Source organism: Rhinolophus sinicus, chromosome 8 (genome assembly GCF_057876585.1).
Source record: "Rhinolophus sinicus isolate RSI-liver-muscle chromosome 8, RSI-T2T, whole genome shotgun sequence".
NCBI classification, from domain to species: domain Eukaryota; kingdom Metazoa; phylum Chordata; class Mammalia; order Chiroptera; family Rhinolophidae; genus Rhinolophus; species Rhinolophus sinicus.
In genome coordinates this window covers 37,165,204-37,179,768 of record NC_142508.1, presented here as the reverse complement: position 1 = coordinate 37,179,768, position 14,565 = coordinate 37,165,204, and the positions used below count along the sequence as shown (strand labels likewise).

Below are 14,565 nucleotides of genomic sequence, written 5' to 3'. Positions count from 1 at the left end.
TAGATGCACAGTGCCAGGCCATTGCTCCCCTCCATGATAATTATTGCTGGCATTTCGAGTACTTCCTGTGTGCCAGGCTCTGTTCTGGATTTACCCATCAACTTCTCCCACCAATCACATAGGCTAGGGACATTCACCATTCCCACTTTCCAGAGGGGTAAACTGAGGCACAGAGAGGCTAAGCAACTTACCCAAGATCACCAGCTTTAAAGAGGTGGTGCCAGAGATCAGGGGCAGGTAGATTGGCTCAAAGTCTTCACACTGCTATTGTTCACTATGGGATATACTATAGTTGTATATTCTCCTTCACAGCTCAGTTTGCTGGGGCCCAGGAAGCACCCACAGGGACAGGGCAGATCCCATAGGGCAGCAATAGAGTGTCCCCCAGACCCTACCCTTCTCCCAGCTCCAACAGCACTTCAGAGGTGACAGCTGGAGCACAGGCACCTGCAGAGGGCAGGTCTAGGCAGCCTCTGGATGCACTTCCAGCTGCGGGCTCCGGGGTACTACTGCATGAGCTGCAGCAGGTGCCCGCCCAGCTCTGGGAGGCCTCCCTTTGGATGCACACCCACCATCCCAGGTGGCGAGCAGCTGGGACCTGGGAGAGAACAGCTGCCCATGTTGGTGCCAGCAGCAAGAGAGGCTGTGCATCCCTCTATAGCTTACGAGGCCATTCCCGGCCTCTGCAGTATCTCCAGAGGCCTCTAGCTGCTGGTGAGGGGTCCCTAGACTCCTAATGTGCACCTGAGAGATCTAGGCTCTGAAGTGGTGAGCAGCCTCCCCAAGGTCATACTGCCCTCTGCATTCTTGGAAAATGGAAGCCTGGACATGTTGATGTCCAAGGCCCATCCTGGGGCTCCCAGCAGCTGAGGGCAGGTTCCCTGCTTTTGCTTAGAGCCAGATGCCTTGGCTAACTGGTGACCTCCAGGAGGCTGAGCTGCCCCCTCTCTAAGCCTTGGTTTCTTCTCTTGAAGAGTGGCCCCTGCCATCCCTGGCTGGTGAGCTCCATTCTTGTTGGCACAACCAGCTGCGCTGAAGCTGGGAAAGCCCTGCATGAGTCACGGGTTTGGCATAGAGTGGGCATGGCATGGCCTCTTGCTTCCCTTGTCTGTGCAGCCCTCACCATCTCTACCCTGGCTACCCGTGACCCCCCTCCTTCATGTCCCTATGCCCCTGCCTCAGGGAACTCCGGGTGCCACCTAAACACAATAGTCAAACCTTCAGTCTTTTGGCTGTTACCTTGCCATAAATGGCTACTTCCTTTTTCACTCAACAGACTGATTGAGCACCTACTATGTGCCAGGTTGGCCCTGTTCTAGCTCTGGGGATACAGCAATGAACAAGAATGCCTGCCTTCATTGGCAGGAGATAGACCACAAACAAGTAAACAAACAGGATAATACCAGTCTTGAGTATACCAAAAAGGTAAAATGGGGTGTTTTAATAAAGTAACTTGTGGAAGAACAGCTTCTTTATTTTTTCATTTTTTCAATAAAGTACGATTTTTTAATAATTTCCTCTCAAATTACATAATCAAATTACATTATTACAAACAATATCTTTCTTTGTAATAATTTATAATAGAAACTAATCTCTTGGATAATTAAAATGAATTTTCCAGTAAGAGAGGTAAAACAAATTATTGCTGGAAATACTATTCAAATGTTAACTTGTTCTTTATTCTTTATATTTTCCAGACTTCCTTTTCTTTTAATTAAATTTATTGGGGTGACAATTGTTAGCAAAATTACATAGATTTCAGGTGTACAATACTGTATTACATCATCTATTAATCCCATTGTGTGTTCACCACCCAGAGTCAGTTCTCCTTCCATCACTATATATTTGAGAAGAACAGCTTCTTTAGATAAGACGGTAGGTAATGGTGGGGGGAGGCCTCTCTGAGCTGAGATTTCAGGGGCTGGGGAAAGAGCCTTCTAGAAAGAGGAAAAGGCTAGTGCACAAGCTCTGAGGTGGGAAGGAGCTTAGCACACATGAAATAGTAAAGAGGCAACCCACAGTGTGGCTGCAGTCTGGGGGCCAGGGAAGTGGGGGTGATGAGCTTACAGAGGTGTCAAGGGTCCACCTTTCCCAGCTCCCTGCTGGGCAGTCCAGGCCCTGAGCAGAGGACAGGGTTTGGCTTCCCTCCTGCCTGTGATGGGAAGCTGGGGGAGCAGGGGAGTGGGGAGTGACGTGATCTGATTTACAGTTTGGAAGCATTGCTCTGGCTGCGGCAAGCTGCGTGGATTGGAGGGGCTTGGGAGGAAGGAGGGGGAGAGCAGGAGGAGGCGACTGCAGTGGTCCAGGCAAGAGATGCACCTCGCTGACTGCTCAGAGCCCTCTATGCACCCTGCTTAGCGTCTGTTTACTCCACTTCTTGGAGAAAGCTTCCCTGACCCCCCCACGCACCCATCCTCCTCCCACCCCTCTGCCCCAGCCCCTCACCCAGTGGGATATTCTTTCTGCTAGTCTGGAGTCCCCAGAATTGCCCCACCCACAGCCTGGCCTGCAGGAGGCTTCCAGGAAGTACAGCAAATGAATTTCAGAGCCCCGCCTCCTGCTGCAAGCACAGCTGAATACGTGGTCTTCACATGTGTTCCACAGGCAGGGCCACACACTCACTTGCATCTTGGGGCAAGGGCTTGGAGGGCCAGATGGGAGGTGTGGGGGCAGAAGGTGCCCTAGAGCCTGAGAACAGTGGGAAAGTCTCCTCGAGCAGGATGTGTGGGTGATGGTGACCACAGAGTAATAACAACCTTAGAGAGACCCTGTGGTTTCCCCCCTCCTGAGGATTGGTCAGGGGGACAAAGGGGAGCAGGGCCAAGCCCCAACAATCCCTTAAGGGGGTTCTGGGGCAGACGCTGTGTCCCCAAGATCCCTTGGAAAGCCGGCTCCATCCTCTTCCTAACTAACCATTGGAGCTTTTGGACTGGGAAGAAGAAAAGAGCAGGGCGGAAGTGAGCTCTGGAAAGTGGGAAGAGGGGGGTGTGTGGGGAGACCCAAGGCGGGATCCAGGCTTTGGAACGTTGGAGGCTTCCGGCCACAGAGGCAGGGCCTCGGGGGAGCCAAGAGAGGCGGAGAGAGACACATTGAGGAGCAGAGACCAACAAACAGAGACAGGAATTGGGAGGAGAGGGACCAGAGAGAATCTGGGAGAGGCAGGGACTAGGGGGCTAGTGATCTGTATACACACTCCAGTTCCCAGAGACATCCCCTCCGCAAGACATTCATCTGAAGCCTTGGGTGCAGCAAGCCCAGCCTGATGCAGTCAGCCTGGCTCCTTGGGGCCCTGGTGGTCCCCCAGCTCCTGGGCTTAAGCCCTGGGACTCAAGGAGCTGAGAGGGAATGGGAATGGGAGGGTGACTGGGGAGGAGCCCAGGAGGAGGAGCGGGAGCGGGAGGCCCTGATGCTGAAGGTGAGTTGGGAAGTGCTGGGACTCAGTGGGGAGTGCTGGGACTCTGGGAAACTGTGGGCTTGGGAGGAGGTATTCCAGTGCTGGGGAAATGGACAAAGGGGAGTGATGGGATAGGCTCAGAGGATGGGGACGATGGGTTCACAGAAGGGGCTCAAGAGCAGAAAGACAGTTTACAGCTGGAGAGGGGTGGTTGGAGCATCTGGGGAGTCAGAATGGGGCGACAGGCTGTCACTGACCATCCCTCCCCTGCCTCAGCATTTACAGGAGGCCCTGGGACTGCCCGCTGCGAGGGGAGACGGAAATCCTGAAGGGACCCTTGAAGACAAAGGGGCCTGGGGGACTGAGGAAAACCTTCAGGGAGAGGAAGAGGAGGAGGAAGCAACGCCTACCCTCTCCTTTAGCCCCAGCCCCTCTCCCACCCCTGAGGACCCTGTCACTTATATCCGTGAGTTATCATAAGCTCCTCCTGGCTTCCACGCCTCCGCCGTCATTTTCACAAAAAATGAACTGTCCTCTCACTGCCCGGGGGCCTTTCAAGTGCTCACCGCCCGCCTGTTGCCTCCACATCTCTAGGAGCTCAGAGTCCCCGGCCTTGCCTCCTAAGAGCCCGGGGCCACCGACCTTCTTGGACTCCCGAGTCCTTCTCCCCAACTCCGCCCCCAGAAGCCCTAGATCCCTGTGGCCCAAGACCTCCGGCCCCCCGGTTCCACCCTCAGGGCCCCGGTCCAGTGTGCGCTCTGTCCGTCCGCAGTGGGCCGCCTGGCCAGTCTAGACGCAGGTCTGCACCAGCTGCACGTCCGTCTGCACGTGTTGGACACCCGCGTGGTTGAGCTGACCCAGGGGCTGCGGCAGCTGCGAACAGCAGCGGGCGACACCCGCGACGCAGTGCAAGCCCTGCAGGAGGTGCAGAGCCGCGCTGAGCGCGAGCATGGCCGCTTAGAGGGTGAGTTCGCACTGTGCGGGGAGGGAAAAACCGGACGATCTGGGTCGGGCGGGGAACTGGTGGGAGGTGGGGGCCCGGAGAGGTCTGAGGACCCTAGGGATGAGGGGGTTCCTGGAGACTTGGGGTGTTTTGGCTGAAGGGGAGGTTAGAGTAGCCGGGAGGGTGAATGCCCAGAGCAGGCGGATGGTGGGGAACGCGCGCTCCTCACCACGTGGTGGAGTCGACCCCACTCTGGACGCGCCACGCCCCCTACAGTCGGGTCCCCAGAGTCTGGCACCGCTCTGGCGGCCCTGACTCGGCCTCGGTGCTCCCGGGGATTCTGACTCCTCCCGCCCTGCCTCTGAAGCTCTGACCGCGCCTTCTCCCGCCCCCGGAGGTCCTGACCCCGCCCACCCGGCTCTCGGAGGACCTCACCCCGCCCCCGAGGCCCTGTCCCCGCCCTCCGAGACCCTGACCCCTCCCCGCCCGCAGGCTGCTTGAAGGGGCTGCGCCTTGGCCACAAGTGCTTCCTGCTCTCGCGCGACTTCGAGGCGCAGGCCGCGGCGCAGGCGCGATGCGTGTCGCGGGGCGGGAGCCTGGCACAGCCTGCCGACCGCCAGCAGATGGAAGCGCTCACCCGCTACTTGCGCGGGGCGCTGGCTCCCTACAACTGGCCAGTGTGGGTAGGCGTGCACGACCGGCGCTCCGAGGGCCTGTACCTCTTCGAGAACGGCCAGCGCGTGTCCTTTTTCGCTTGGCACCGTGCGCCCCACCCCGAACCCAGCGCCGCGCCGCACCCGCTCAGCCCCAACCAGCCCAACGGCGGCACACTCGAGAACTGCGTGGCGCAGGCTTCGGACGACGGCTCCTGGTGGGACCACGACTGCGAGCGGCGCCTCTACTACGTCTGCGAGTTCCCCTTCTAGCGGGGCCGGTCCCCCGCCTCTCCACTCCATGCCACCACCGGCCCTTTGCCAGCGTTGTGCACTCCTACGCCCTTCCCTCCTTCCCTGGTTGGGCGATCCCTGGGGTTGGGAGGGTGGGCTCCTGAGGGGCCGGGACCCGTTCCTTGCCAGTGTTTTTTTCTGGGAGTCATGAACACCAGGTTAGTCCGGCGAAAATAAAGCCTTGTGGGATCTGACTTGAGGGGTAGTGGTGGCACTTTTGGTCTTTATCTCACTGCGTGACAGTGAGGCCTGGAAAGGCAAGACTGGCCTTTGGATGCCTGTCCTGTCCCGCTTTTACAGGTATTATTTGAACCCCGTAATCAGAGTGACGGAGAACACATGTGAATATGTATGTACACACGGTCATCCATTCCTGTACACAGATGTCTGGAGTACGTGCGTGCACACACTGCTGATGCCTTCACCCCCATCATGCCCCACTCATCGCCTTTGGAACCCAGGACCTGTCAGTCATTATCCCAGGTCTTGGTCCTGGTCAAAGAGATCTGGGAAACACAAAGGAGCTAAGGCTCTTGTTCATTGTGTCTCAAACGTGTTTCACCAGATGGTACTGTAACATGTAAAAAGATCTGGCACTGCCCCACTCCCTCTCCCCCCATCCCCAGGGACATGTGTTGAGACAAACTTGAGGACCTACCCAGCCTGGAAGTTTAGGCTCCCTCCCAATGTTTCCTACTCCTTGACTGAGGCCATGAGCCAGTTTTTCCTGCTCTGAGCCTCAGTTTCCTCATCTGAATATATGGGCACAACCAGTCCTACCTTGTATGGCTCTCGGAATGTTTAGGTGAGCCCAGATATGTGAGCACTTGGGAAACGGTGGAATATGAGCCACCCGATACATTTCCTTCCCCATCATTTTTCATACCTTTATATCCTGGGGCAATGAAGACACCCAGGAACTACCCCCAGTGTCTCCCCCAATACTGGCATGGTCCTGACACTGACACCATCGTGGAGCCCAGAAACCAAAGTGTGACCCTGTCTGTCTTTACATCTCTGCCCCTTCCCTTCCTTCAGCCATGGCACCAGCAGCCTAAAGTGTCACCGTTGGATCCACTGGTAGGAGGAACAAGCCACCTTTGTCATCTCCAAAAGGGGGGAGCACCATGTTCCCCCCCAGGAGTCATTTTGCAGCCCCAAGCCGCCATAGGAGGTGCAGAATGAGAGACTGGAGGGTGGTCTCTGTTCAGGAAGGCTTTAATCTGGACTGAAGACCTTGCTTAGAATTCTTCCCCCTGAGCTTGTTTTCCAGGGTGAATGTGGGTCAGCTGGATGTCTTATGAGAAGTAAACAGAAGGCAGATTAGGCAGACATTGATGAGTATGTGTTATTGCCCAGGCAGGGGCCACCCTCACAGACCTGACATTCTGGAAAGTAAATGGATGGGGCAGTTCAATGGTTATACCAGCCTGGATTCTGGAGCCAGATGGCCAAAGTTCTAGTCCTACCTAGGCCACTTACCTACTGGTCAAATTTGCGCAAGACCTCTTCTGACCCAGCACTGATCAACCAGACTGGGGTGGCGGGGCAGGGCTGGGTATACCTAACTCCATTTCCCCAGCATCCCCTAGCACGTGGGGACCCTTTGAATAAAGGAAGATGACTGTGTGGGGCCAGGTTGGGGACCCTGAGATGAGTTGGACCTCTAGCTGCTTCTCTTCCTCCCTGGCCTCCCCTAGGCTGCCACGGGAGTCCAGGCTTTCCCCATCACACCCTTCATCACTCTAGGTGCCATACTGTCTGGTCAATGTCTGTCATACCAGCCAAGGGACAAAGAGTTGTCGGCAGAGGTCCGAAATGGCGAGTAGACGGCATTTGCAAGGATTGTTTACGAATCAGATCAGCATTCTGGGCTGATTCCTGACTCAGGTATAGCAACCCTGCCCCCTCCTCCAAGAAGCCCTCCCAGGCCTCACAGGGGTCAGCATTTGCCTATTCTACTTCCCTGGCTCTCTGCGGAGCATCTGCGGTTTGAGAGCTCGCAGCCGCGGACCAGGAAAGCCTCAGCAGCTAGTTGGTATCGATGCGTTAATGAATCCCAGGTAAGTGGTGGAGGAAGGGTGGAAGGCCTGAGATGACCCAGCCAGAGGAACAACTACGGGCCGTGGGGGTGGGGGTGGGGTGGGGTGGACGGCGGAGAGCGCATGGACTTGCTAGGACTAAATCCCCGGCGGCTGAGCGACAGGCCCTCTATCACCTTTTCAGAACCACGTTTCCCAGCAGCCATCGGTTGTCTCACGCAGGTCCTCCCATAAGCTCCGCCTTCTCTTTCCACGTGAAGAATCGCCTACGTTTCCCAGCAAACTTGGATCCACGCCCTTCGCAAAACGACAGAGCTCAGCAGTCTCCAATCAGAGCTTAGACCCTCTTCTCCCCACCCAGCGGACGTGGACCCGAGTCACTTTGGGAAATGTAGTCCGGTCACGTGTCAACCGGTAGGAAAACCCGAAGCCACAGTCTAATATTCATTTAGGCTTATACTGTAAAAGGCGCTCAGACTTTTTCAAAATGCGGGTGAATTTCCACGGGTAGATCATAAACCATTTTTTAAAAATGTGAAATAAATTCATAGAAAATATCAGAATGCATAGAAAATCGTTAGAAATAGTTCTCAAAATTTCTAAGTGTGTACTGAATTACAGTACGAAACAACAAAAATTTTTCTTTTGCCTGCAAAAAGTTTGCTAAACACTGGTCCGAACCAACTTAACTTAAAAAAAAATCTTTATTTGGAAATAATTTCAAACTTACAGATAACTTGCACAAATACAAGTAGTATATATCCTTTACCAGGCTTATCTATTGTTAATAGTTTACCCTTTGCTTTAGCTTTATCTCCATCCATCCATCCATCCATCCATCCATCCATCCATCCATCCATCTTCCCCACCCATTCATTTCAGTCAGGTTTACTGACCCATTGCAATGAAGGAGACCACATCTCAAAGGAGGAGCTGTGACCAAGTTATAGGATTGGTGGAAAGAGGAATTTGGGCGAAATTTAAGTGAAACAGTGTTTTGACAGCTTCAGAGCAAAGCAGAGGTGTGCATAAACGAGTCAACATCAGGTCTGGACTGCAAAATCGAATCAGGGTCCTGTTTCTTTTGAAACTACAAAGTTAAGATAAATGTGGCATGTTGTGTCCAGAAACTCTATCTAAAACTCTGCATCGGGGCTGCAAATTGAGGCTTCTTGTCTGTGTCAAAGTGCCTTAGATCTTCCAGGCAAGAACCGGATGTTTCATTCTTATGGATATAATTTCAAACAGCAAAATTTCCAAAACCCCTGATTTTAGAGAACAAAGTCTCTCAGTGAGCAAGATAACAGTAGTCGCTCACAAAAGTGGGTCGTTAGAACACATTACAGCTGTGGTGTGTTCCTGGGAAAGGTTTCCTGTTAACTTTGCAACTGGCTTTATCTGTGTCCAGAGATGGCTGGCAGGCAGATTTTTACAGTCCTAGTTGGTTATTGTTTCTCTATCTCTCTCCATATATATCAGAAGTGTCTGGACGCTGATGGTAACTACTTTGAGCACCCCTTGTAATTGCAGAAGTTGATAAAAGTGAACTAGCATCTTAGGATTAACCATAGAGCTGGGAGGACTATGGGCGGAGCTGGGTCCCTTGTCAACTCTCTAGTCCTGATTTCCTGTTAAACTTTGTGGTAACTTCCAGGGGAGGGAGGGATAGATAGATAGATAGATAGATAGATAGATAGATAGATAGATAGATAGATAGATAGATAGATAGATAGATTAGATAGATAGATAGATGCCATCTTAGGAACTCACGCTGCTCTCCTTTTGCACGTGTGCAGCCAGTTGGACCTCCTGCCTGAGGTGTGCTGTTCACACACTGCTGGGGTGGTCTGGTTTCTTTTTTCTTTTCCTGAATCAACCACTTTTTGGTGGATTTACTGGAGAATTATTTTGGCCAGTCAACAAAATAAAACATGACTTGTATTCATCTTTTGTTATTGGTATATATTAATACAGTTTTTTCCTTTCTTAAAATGTGTATACATTTTTTTGATATATGTATATTATATATATAATATTTATATAACATGTAATACCATATATATATATATATATATATATATATATATATATATATATATATATATATATTTCTCCTGAAGCATGTAAGATGTAAGGGTTAGTTACACACATCATGGCCCTTTACCCCTAAATACTTCAGTGTGTATTTCCTAAGATTGGAGATATTCTCTTACATAACCACAATAATCAACCTCAGTAAATGTAATGTTTACATAATTCTTTTAGCTAATCTAGCAGTGATATGCCAGTTTTGTCAATTGACTCAAATGATGTCTTTCACACCTCCCTTCTCAGTTCAGAATCCAGCCCGGGGTTTGGTATCGCATTTAGTTGTCATGTCTCCTTGAATCTGGAATATTTCCATACTTATGATATTGACATTTTGGAAGAACAACTCACTGCCCCTTTTTTAGAAATAGAAGTTCCTCACTTGAGTTTGCCTGATGTGTGCTTGTGATGATTAGTTTCAGGTGACATATTCTCCACCAGAATATATGAGGTAAGGTGTGACCTTCCGCTTTAGGGTCTGTTGTACGAAACGTGTAAAGCATGGAACAGCTTTATTTTGTTGTTAAGTCATTTTTTCTGTTGTCAATAGTTCGCCTTGAACATGACTCCTTCCTGGGTTTTACAGGTTTTTCCTGTGCTAGCCCCATGTTCTTCATTCTTTCATTTGAACAACCTCTCTGCTCTGGCACCAAGCCACCACCTCCTCCTAAAATGCCAGCCTCATCATTGCTAGCAGCAACTTGCTTCTTTTCAAAGCACAGGTGTTTGTGTGAGCAGGACCCTGTGTCTGTGTGAGGACGGGTTTTGGAAATTCCTGTGGGGAAGCGAGTAACTTTCCCCTCTCAATCCCTCTTTCCACCTACTCGAAACACAACTGGACTTCGGGTTTTGACCCTGAGCAAGTGACAGCTTCTGGCAGCCTTGTGAGCAAGAAGCCACAGGTGGGGTGGAGTTCAGGGAGGTGGCAAGAAGTAGAACACCAGCTTTGCCTTAAAAACAATCTTTTTATCAATTATTAATATCTGATACATGTAAAATATGTGTAGATATTGAGGTATAAAAACACCACACATTAGCCCACCACCCTATCCAGGAATAAGGCATTACTGTTAAGTCACCCTTCCTTACCCCATTCCTCATCCTCCCTTCCTCCCCACAGCTGCCATAACAAAGGACCATAGACTGGGTCGTTTAAACAACAGACATTTATTTCTCACAGTTCTGGGGGTGGGAAGTCCGAGATGCAGGGGTCGGCAGGATTGGTTCCTTCGAGGGCCTCTTTCCTTAGCTTACAGATGGCTGCCCTCTTGCTATGTCCTCTTTCTTTATGCTTGGGCGTCCCTGGTGTCTCTCTGTGTGTCCAAATTCCCTCCTTTTATAAGGACACCAATCCGCTTGGAATAGAGCCCACCCTAATGGCTTCATTTTAACTTAATCACTTTAAAGGCCCTTTTTCCAAATACAGTCACATCCTAAAGTACTGGGGGCTAGGGCTTCAGCATATGAATTTTGGGAGGGGGCCACAACTCATCCTGTAAGTACATCTTGCTGTATGTCGTCTGCAGCTATAGCCTGACTATTAAAGTTTGTTTTTAGAGCAGTTTCAGGTTCACAACAAAATTAAGAGAAGAGTACACAGATTTCCCATATGCCCCTGCTCCCATACAGGCATAGTGTCCCCCACTGTCAACATCTCCCACAAAGTGGCACCTTTGCCACCGTTGATGAAACTATATTGATACATCATCATCACCCCAAGTTTACATAAGGGTTCTCTCTTTGTGTTGTACATTCTATGTGATTGGAAATATGTATAATTACGTGTATGCATGATGATAGTATCATACAGAGTAAAAATCCTCTGTGTACTCTCCCCCAACCCCTGGCAACTACTGATCTTTTTACTGTCTCCATAGTTATGCCTTTTCCAGAATGTCCTGTAGTTGAAATCATACAGTACGCAGCCATTTCTGACTGGCATCTTTCACTTACTCATATGCATTTCAGGTTCCTCGATGTCTTCTCATGATTTGATAGCTCAGTTCTTTTTACACTGAATAATATTCATTGTCTGGATGGACGACAGTTTATTTACCCACTCACCTCCTGAAGGACATGGCAATTATAAGTAAAGCTGATATAAACATCTGTGTACAGTTTGCAACTTGCTTTTTAAAGGAAAACTTATATTACAAAGATTCGGTCATGTTGGTGCCTGTAGCTGTAGTTCATGAGTTGTCACCGTGGTACACTGTCCTCTGGGAGAGCCTGTACTTTGTTCCTGCTGACATTTGTGCATTTCACAAATGAGCATTTGTGTTTCCATTTTCTGCTGTTGTGAACAATGCATCCTTCCAATTCTCTATGTCATTGTCAACTCTCAGTACCATCAGGTGTGAGAGCTTTGCCAGTCTGGTAAGTGGAACATGGTAGCTCAATATGGTCTTAATTTGCATGTCCCCAAACACTGATGAGGCTGGGAGTCTTTTTATCTGCCTATCTGATATTCTCATGTTCTTCTCTGAAGTACCTGTTGTAGGGTTTTACATATACAATTTTAAATACATGTGGAATTTTTTTATACTGGGTGTCTTCTTCTTGATAATTGGTAGTCTTTCTATATTCCACATATTAATACTTTGTTGGTTATGCGTTACAAATCTGTCACCTGTTCTTTTACTTTCTTGATAATGTTGTCAATTGATCAGAAGATCTTAATTTCTTTTTTACAATAATCTTTTTTTTTCTTTTTTCATTCTATTGGGGAATATTGGGGAACAGTGCGTTTCTCCAGAGCTTATCAGCTCCAAGTCATTGTCCTTCAATCTAGTTGTGGAGGGTGCAGCTCAGCTCCAAGTCCAATTGCAGTTTTCAATCTTTAGTTGCAGGGGCGCAGCCCACCAGCCAATGTGGGAATTGAATCGGCAACCCTATTGTTGAGAGCTCGTGCTCTAACCAACTGAGCTATCCAGCCACCCCCAGAAGTTCTTAATTTTAATGCAAATTTCTGAGTGTTTGTACTGGGTCCTTTTTGGGACTCATTTAAGAAATCCTCTCCCTGCCCCAAGGCTATAAAGGCATTCTCCTTCATTATCTTCTAAAAGTTTTTGAATTCCACATTTAAGTCTTTAATCCATCTGAAGTTGATTTTTGTGAGGTGAGAAGTAGAAATCCAATTTCATTTTGCCCCCCATAGGATGACCAATTATTTCAACAGCACTTGTTGAATATTTATCCTTTCCCAAGTTCTCTGTGGTCCCTGCTCTGTCATACTTTAGGATTTGTGGGTCTTTTTCAGATTTGTGGTTCTCTATTTTGCACATTAGTTTATTTGTCTAAGCCTTCACCAAGACCATACTGTCTCAGTAACCATTGCTTTATACAAAATTTCATGCACAAAAAAATTTTTGTATAAATTCTCCCAGAGATTATAAAAAGAAATAATATTCCCTAACTCATGTTATGAAGTTACTGCAATGTTAATAAAAAAAAAGTCAAGAACAGCTTACACAAGGAAAATCACAGTCTATTCTCTCATGAATAAAAAAATCCTAAATACAATATTACCATCTGATGTCATCAATATATAAAAATAGGATACTTGATGAGGTTATACCAGATATGCAAGGTTATTTAGCATTAGAAAGATCTATTAATTAATTCATCACATTAAACAGATTAATGGAGGAAAACCAGATGACAATCTTCATAGAGAAAAAACATTTGATAAAAACTTTATCCAACAATTTTTTTTTTATATAGAATGACCTATGCATCTAACTCAAATGGTTGGAAAACAGCAATAAATCAAATCCAAGAAACAAGAGCAATATAAATGATAAAAAAAAGTACGGGCAAACTAATTTTTTTTTTTAAGGTATGTGCAGAAGTCAAAGAACTGAATGGAAAAAAAGAAGATTAAAAAACCAAACAGCTATTTTTATTTTTGAAAAAGTCATTAAGATAAACTGACTTTTTTTTTTTTTAAAGATTTTATTGGGGAAGGGGAACAGGACTTTATTGGGGAACAGTGTGTACTTCCAGGACTTTTTTCTAAGTCAAGTTGTTGTCCTTTCAGTCTTAGTTGTGGAGGGCGCAGCTCAGCTCCAGGTCCAGTTGCCGTTCTCTAGTTGCAGGGGGCACAGCCCACCATCCCTTGCAGGAGTTGAGGAATCGAACTGGCAGCCTTGTGGTTGAGAGCCCACTGGCCCATGTGGGAATCGAACTGGCAGCCTTCGGAGTTAGGAGCACGGAGCTCCAACCGCCTGAGCCACCGGCCAATCCCCGATAAACTGACTTTTGAACAAAAAATAATAATAAGGAAAAAGAGAAAGACCAAGTAAACACAAACTGTAGAAATGAATAATTATAGCCAGGGCAGAGCTATAAAAAAATAATGAAATAGTATTATGATTACTTATGTGCTAACGTTAAAAAACCTAGATGAAATAGTTAAATTACGAAAAAATATATAAAATATTAAAAATTGTATAAGAATCAAAGAACTTGAATAAATCAATAAGTACTAAAGTATTTGAAGTTATAGTCAAGTATCTCCCCTCTGTCTCTTAAAAAAAATATCCACAAGTACAGATGGTTTTCTAGGTGAGTGATAACAAACACTCAAGGAATGTTTAATTCTTATCTTATACACATTGTTCCAGAAACTAGAAATCATGTAAAATCTGTCTAGCTTTCTTTTGGAAGCTAATGCAATGTTGGTTCCAAAACCAGATAAGGAACAAGAAGAGGAAATTGTAGGTCCATTTCACTGTGAATGTGGGTGTAAAACTCCTAACTCAAATAACAGCCTATGAAATCCAACATTGTGTCAGAGTTCACATGGTCAAGCAGGATTTACCCCTGTAATGCAAAATGGTTCAAAAATTTGAAAAAATGCTATTTCAACGTAATTCACCGTATTAATAGACCAAGGAAGAAAATGTAATTATTTTAATCCATGTGGAAAAGTAATTTGGTAAGGTTTTGCATCTATTCATCATTAAAAATTAAGACATGTAGTAAACTAAGAAAAAAAGGAATTTTCTTCTTAAAGCTTCCAGCAAACACCACAGAAATTTGAATGCCTTCCTTTTAAGATCAAGAATAACATCAGGGGGCCGGCCCGGTGGCTCAGGCAGTTAGAGCTCCATGCTCCTAACTCCGAAGGCTGCCGGTTCGATTCCCACA

At 47.8% G+C, this 14,565-nt stretch overlaps 1 protein-coding gene across 1 annotated transcript; it reads left to right on the top strand.

Moving 5' to 3' along the window:
* Positions 1 to 2,638: 2,638 nt before the first annotated feature.
* On the top strand, positions 2,639 to 5,478 carry CLEC11A (C-type lectin domain containing 11A). The gene is made up of 4 exons (XM_019741546.3): positions 2,639 to 3,415; positions 3,671 to 3,860; positions 4,167 to 4,358; positions 4,830 to 5,478. Exons 1-4 carry the CDS (start codon positions 3,263 to 3,265, stop codon positions 5,261 to 5,263), a joined length of 969 nt encoding a protein of 322 aa, XP_019597105.1. The 5' UTR covers positions 2,639 to 3,262; the 3' UTR covers positions 5,264 to 5,478.
* Positions 5,479 to 14,565: the final 9,087 nt, after the last annotated feature.

Coding starts and splice junctions, on each gene's coding strand:
- CLEC11A (XM_019741546.3), top strand. CDS start 3,263: ATGCAGTCAGCCTGGCTCCTTGGGGCCCTGGTGGTCCCCCAGCTCCTG. Junction 3,416..3,670: donor GGGAGGCCCTGATGCTGAAG/GTGAGTTGGGAA, acceptor CCCCTGCCTCAG/CATTTACAGGAGGCCCTGGG. Junction 3,861..4,166: donor GGACCCTGTCACTTATATCC/GTGAGTTATCAT, acceptor GTCCGTCCGCAG/TGGGCCGCCTGGCCAGTCTA.